This window comes from Heterodontus francisci, unplaced genomic scaffold (assembly GCF_036365525.1).
Source record: "Heterodontus francisci isolate sHetFra1 unplaced genomic scaffold, sHetFra1.hap1 HAP1_SCAFFOLD_61, whole genome shotgun sequence".
NCBI lineage: Eukaryota > Metazoa > Chordata > Chondrichthyes > Heterodontiformes > Heterodontidae > Heterodontus > Heterodontus francisci.
Genome location: NW_027141441.1, coordinates 6,306,949 through 6,312,583, shown reverse-complemented (window position 1 = coordinate 6,312,583; position 5,635 = coordinate 6,306,949). Strand labels below are relative to the sequence as shown.

The 5,635-nt window shown below is 49.6% G+C and overlaps 1 protein-coding gene across 1 annotated transcript; it reads left to right on the top strand.

Annotated features, from left to right (window-relative positions):
• Positions 1–1,176: 1,176 nt before the first annotated feature.
• Positions 1,177–1,479, top strand: LOC137363459 (histone H4-like; the record flags this gene model as incomplete). Its single annotated transcript, XM_068027284.1, has 1 exon — positions 1,177–1,479. A coding segment is annotated over one exon (303 nt), but the record flags the coding sequence as incomplete, so codon positions are not given.
• Positions 1,480–5,635: the final 4,156 nt, after the last annotated feature.

Here is a 5,635-nt window from a genome sequence, read left to right as displayed (position 1 = left end):
AAATGATCCGGGTCCGGAGGGACACGATGTTCAAACCTCTGGATAAGGGCGGGAAAAATGTACCCAACGTCGCCTTCATCCTTATGGCTACCTTTGTGTGCGGCTGCATCAAGCTGTGTGTAGATCCCCAGTTTGCAAACTTCAAGTGTCACTACGTGCTGTGGTTCTATCTGTCCCCAGTGTTGCAAAGGATGGGCCTGGTCATATTGCCGTGGAATGCTCCATCCAGTTGGACTGTGCCGTACTGCCTATCCTTCATGGAAAAGTTTCTGTGGAAAAACACCTTTGACCACCAATCCATCAGGCAGTGGTCTGCACGGAATATCCTCAAGGCCCTTCGGAAAAGGAGATGGTGGATCCTGTCGGATGGTCCCCTGAGCAGAAGTCCAAAGTCATTTGGCAGAATGCCTCATCACCAGAACTTTCAAACAAGCACCAAGATGTAGCCTGGCTGATGGTGAGAAGAGCCCTCCCTGTCAGATCCTTCCTGCACACCCGAAGTCTCACCCCATCCACACGCGGCCCTCGAGGTGGCTGTGGTGGAAAAGAGACGTTGCCCACCTCTTTCTGGAATGTGTCTTTGCAAAGCAGGTGTGGAAGAGATGCAGTGGTTTTTGTCGAGGTTCATCCCAAGCAGCTCTGTAGCACAGGAGTCTGTGCTCTATGGGCTGTTCCCAGGGACGCACACCAAGATAAAAATCAACTGTTGCTGGAGGACTATCAATTCGTTGAAAGACGCTCTTTGGTCTGCCCGAAACCTGCTGGTCTTCCAGCGCAAAGAGTTCTCCATGACCGAATGTTGCAGACTGGCACATTCCAAGGTCCAGGACTACGTGCTGAGGGACGCACTAAAACTTGGGGCAGCCGCAGCAAAGGCTTAATGTTGAAAGACCACAGTGTAAGGTCCCCTCACCAAGCTGAACTGAGGAGCTGGATCCATGGGAAACCACTCGAACTGTAGCCAGAAAATATTTGTTTGCTGTAAAATGTACATGGCATGACAATGAAATGGAAGGGTTGTGAGGCAACTCACTCCTGTATTGAAGGAAACTGATCTCCTTTGCACTCTTTGTATTGTTTGACTTGGTGCTTTTTGGAACTGTTTTGTAATGTATTTTTTTTTACAGATTTTTATGAATAAAGAATATTTTGGAAATTAATAAAAGAAAGTCTGGCAGAGGTAAAGGAGGGAAAGGACTGGGCAAAGACGGAGCAAAGCGGCACCGCAAAGTGCTTCCTGATAATATCCAGGGCATCACTAAACCAGCAATCCGCCGCCTGGCTCGCCGTGGCGGGGTCAAGCGGATCTCAGGTTTGATCTATGAGGAGACTCGCGGGTTGTTGAAGGTTTTCCTGGAGAATGTGATCAGGGATGCGGTCACCTACACTGAGCACGCCAAGCGCAAGACGGTCACTGCCATGGATGTGGTGTACGCTCTGAAACGTCAGGGCCGCACTCTCTACGAATTCAGCGGCTGAACAACTCGACCCTTTCCAGCAAACACAACAAATGCTCTTCTAAGAGCCACCCACCGCCTCACAGAGAGAGCAGTGACCTGGAAACGGGAGCTGGGATAGGCTGTTTAGAACTGTCTGGAATAAATCTGTGCTGTGCTCGAGATACAAAACAAGAATCCCCAAATTTGACATTTCATTTGTAGCAAGGATGTGCAGTGGATTTGATTTTCTGAACGGGCTGTGTAAACAGTGCCCGAGGCTCTACAGTTAGGTATTTCCCCAGTCGACACATGCCCTCAGTGAAAAGCCATCACTCCTCCAGAATCACTCATTGTTTTCATAGAATTTCAAAATGATTTCGCTGCAATGAGAGAATCCGGGAGTTTTGCAGCAGCCGTCACTGGAACCAAACCCACTTGTGATGTTATTTCTCCCGAGACGGTGTTTCCTGCACTGAAACTGACAGGGTTTGTGAAACTGATCAGTTTCAGCTCATTCATTCAGGGACCTGGAATTCCCGCAGTTTGAGCCCGCGCTATCCAGAGCCCACTTCTGATTGGTCACCCTCTTCCCATTCGCATGTCTTAACCAATTGACGAGCCACGAATTAGAAAATACAGCAAATCATTGGCTTAAATTGTCGTCCTGGCAGAAAGATTGAATTCAAAAAAGCCACCAATTTCAGTGTTGGGCAGAATCGAATTACTCAACGAATCTCAATAATGAATTGGCAGCACATTTTATACTTTCCCCGATTTTCCTTTCCATCGATTGGGGTGCTAATTCACTCGGGTGCGTTTGCTAATACTAACTGTCATCCTCAGATCCATTTAACATTTCAGTAATCCTATTAAATACAAAAGGAATTTTATGATTGAATTTCCATTGGAAGATAGTGAATTAGCACCCCGATCGATGGAAAGGAAAATCGGGCAGAAGATAAAATGTGCTGCCAATTAGTTATTGTGATTTGTTTATATAACTGACCAGGATTGACTTCACCCGAACGCAGCTACTAGCTCCCACCTCACTGACCGCTCTCCCCCCTCTGCAACTCGCTTTCTCCCCCTCCTCCCTACTGGCGAAATTCCGCACTCTGTCTGTTCGCTCTCCGCACCCCCACCCCCCACCCTGTCCCAGCCCATCCCACAGCTGCTAGCTCTGGCCGTGACACTCGCTCCCACATTTCTTCACCAGGCGCCACCTGTAGAAGCAGGAGGGCCGCAAGGAGTGACGGGGCGACGTAGGAGTGAGTGGCTGAGAGGAGGGAAGCGGCACGGCCTGGAGCGAGTGGCCAGAGAGTGGGGTGGTGCGAAGCGAGGAACAACTGGCCAGGGTAGTCGGGGGGGGGGGGGGGAGCAGCGAGGTCTGGAGCGAGCGGCTGAGGGGGGGAATCGTCGAGGCCTGGAGTGAGTTGCCGAGGTGGGAGAGCTACAGCTTCAAAATCTCCCATTCAGCCACTTCCTCCAGCCAATTGGTGGGGGGATGGGGTGGCTAGATACCCAATGATGCTTTATCACGCATGCACGAAGATGGATTTGTTGCGGAAATGTGATGATGTTGGCGCTGCAAAATGCTCGAGTATCTGACCGCTGAAATCCTCGAGCTGGCCGGTAACGTGGCCCGGGACAACAAGAAGACCCGCATCATCCCCAGACACCTGCAGCTGGCCGTCCGCAACAACGAGGAGCTCATCAAGCTGCTGGGAGACGTGACCATCGCTCAGGGCGGGGTGCTGCCTAATATCCAGGCCTTGCTGCTGCCCAAGAAAACCAGCGCTCAGAGCTCCCAGAAAAAGTAAAGCGGCCAAAATGTCATCGAATAAACCAAAGGCTCTTTTCAGAGCCACCCACAGTCTCTGTGAAAGGGCTGGTTACTGTCAGGAGGGAGTCAGAGATGGAGTTATTGTAACAGTGGATTGACCTGTTGCACATCTGTCCAGCTGTGTTTTCATTTCGCTCTGTTTCTCTGCTCACACATCTCCCCCTCTAGTTAATTGCAGAACTGAACTACAGGGTGTCAGAATCAACAATTCCCAGGATTGGGGGTGAGATTGTGCTGAGCAGCAATGAGCCTCCAGTAATGCTGCTGTCTAAACTCCAGATCAGCTCTCAGTCCAACAGGCCTTTCGTATTTTAAATATCACAACAGAGCTGAGCGGGGGTGAGCGCAGCCTCAGCTGCACCGAGTCTCAGGGGCTCTCACGACCCCAATCAGAGCCACCAGGCCTGGCGGACGTGCAGCGAGGACCCCGGGGGAGGGAGGGTGCACCATTAAAGTGATGGTGCAGCACCTCCCCCATCCTCGCCGCCACTTCCCTGTTTCTTCTCCCATTTATCTCAACATTAAGAAGACGTTTTTGCTCTGGACTACACTAGTTATAAAGTAAGACCCAACTTTGTCTCTGAAAGTGATGAATAGCAGCAACAACAGCAGAATCCAACCCCTGCAGTTACATGTGAACTTGCTGATGTTGCAGCAGATTGAATGACTGAGTGAATCCCTTCCCACACACATGGCAGGGGAACGGCCTCTCCCCAGAGTGAGTGTGTTGGTGTTTCAGCAGATCATTACTGCTTTTAAAGCTCTTCTCACAGTCAGGACATTAAAAAGGTCTCTGATCAGTGTGAACAAGTTGATGTTCAGTGAGGTTGGATGACTGAATGAACCCCTTCCGACACACGGAGCAGGTGAATGATCTCTCCCCAGTGTGAACTCACTGGTGTTTCAGCAGGTTGACTCTGGCTGGGTTCACTTCTACACTCATTGGTTCCTCTCTCTCTCTTCCCCTGAAGGTGCTGATTCTGACTGTATGTACCTGCTCTCTCCCCCTCCGACCCTCCCTGTCCAATGTAGTATCTCCCAGTTTTGGTGATGTGCTCTCCCTGACCTGTCTCCATTTCTCCTTCTTATACAGACTTGCCCTGACTGTCACTATTTCACAGAATCATACAGCACAGAAGGAGGCCAATCGGTCTTTTGTGCCTGTGCTGAATCTGTGAAAAAAATGATGCAATTAGTCCAACCCCCTGCCTATTTCCCCATAGTCCTGGAGAAATTCACTTTGAAATATTTGTCCAATTCCTTTATGAAAGTTATAATTGAATCTGTTTCCAGCACCCTGTCAGACAATTCATTCCAAATCCGAATCAGTTACTGGTTATAAAGATCTCTCCTCACCTCCCCTTGACATTTTTGGCCAACAATCCCAGCTTCACCACCCTGTCCAGAGAACTGAAACCCCTCATCTCTGGTGTCATTCTCGTAAATCTCCTCCGAACTGTCTCAAAAGCTTTGATGTCCTTTCTGAAACCTGGTGCCCAGAACTGGACACATTACTGTAGCTGAGATCGAGCCAGCGACGCCCACATCCCACGAACGGATAAAAAAACGCTCCCTGCCAAATCCCCAATTCTTATCCATTTTCAGAAGCTCCTTGCCCAGTCCCCAAATCTTATTCATTTAGAGACGCTCCCTGCTCAATCCCCAATTCCTATCCATTTACAGACGCTCTCTGATCAGTTGACCTTGCTGGCGGGCAGTTTCGGGAAGCCTCACAGGGAAAAGCTTCACCGCCACCCGCAGGGACACAAACGGGATTGTTCCATCCTATTGTGGCCTTGACGCCCTGCTCCAGCTGTGTGCACCCGCTACGGGCACGGTCTCTCTGCACTTTGTGAATATTCCGCTCCAGCTGCAGATGGAGCTCAGCCACTACCGCGCCTGCTCCTTATCAGAGACAAGGCAAATTCTAGAGCGCAGAGCATTCTGGGTACCACAACTATCATTAATGCCAATCTCTGACATGATAATCAGGTTTTATTTCCTACATTTCATTTCCTGGTATGTTAGTGTGTGTTTTCTTTTGTTCCTGTCAGTGCCTGGGAGGAGATAGTCAGCTTCACTTTGTAGCCGTGAATTTCTGGTGTGACAATGTGGGTTTTTACTCTGTATGTTTCAGTTTTTGGTTTGTGACTGTTTCTGCTATTGCTATGTGAGTTAACTTTGTGGAAAGAGATGCAGTGGTTTTTGTCGATGTTCATCCCAAGCAGCTCTGTAACACAGGAGTCTGTGCTCTACGGGCTATTCCCAGGAACGCACACCGAGACAAACATCAACTGCTGCTGGAGGACTATCAATTCGGTGAAAGACGCCCTTTGGTCTGCCCGAAACTTGC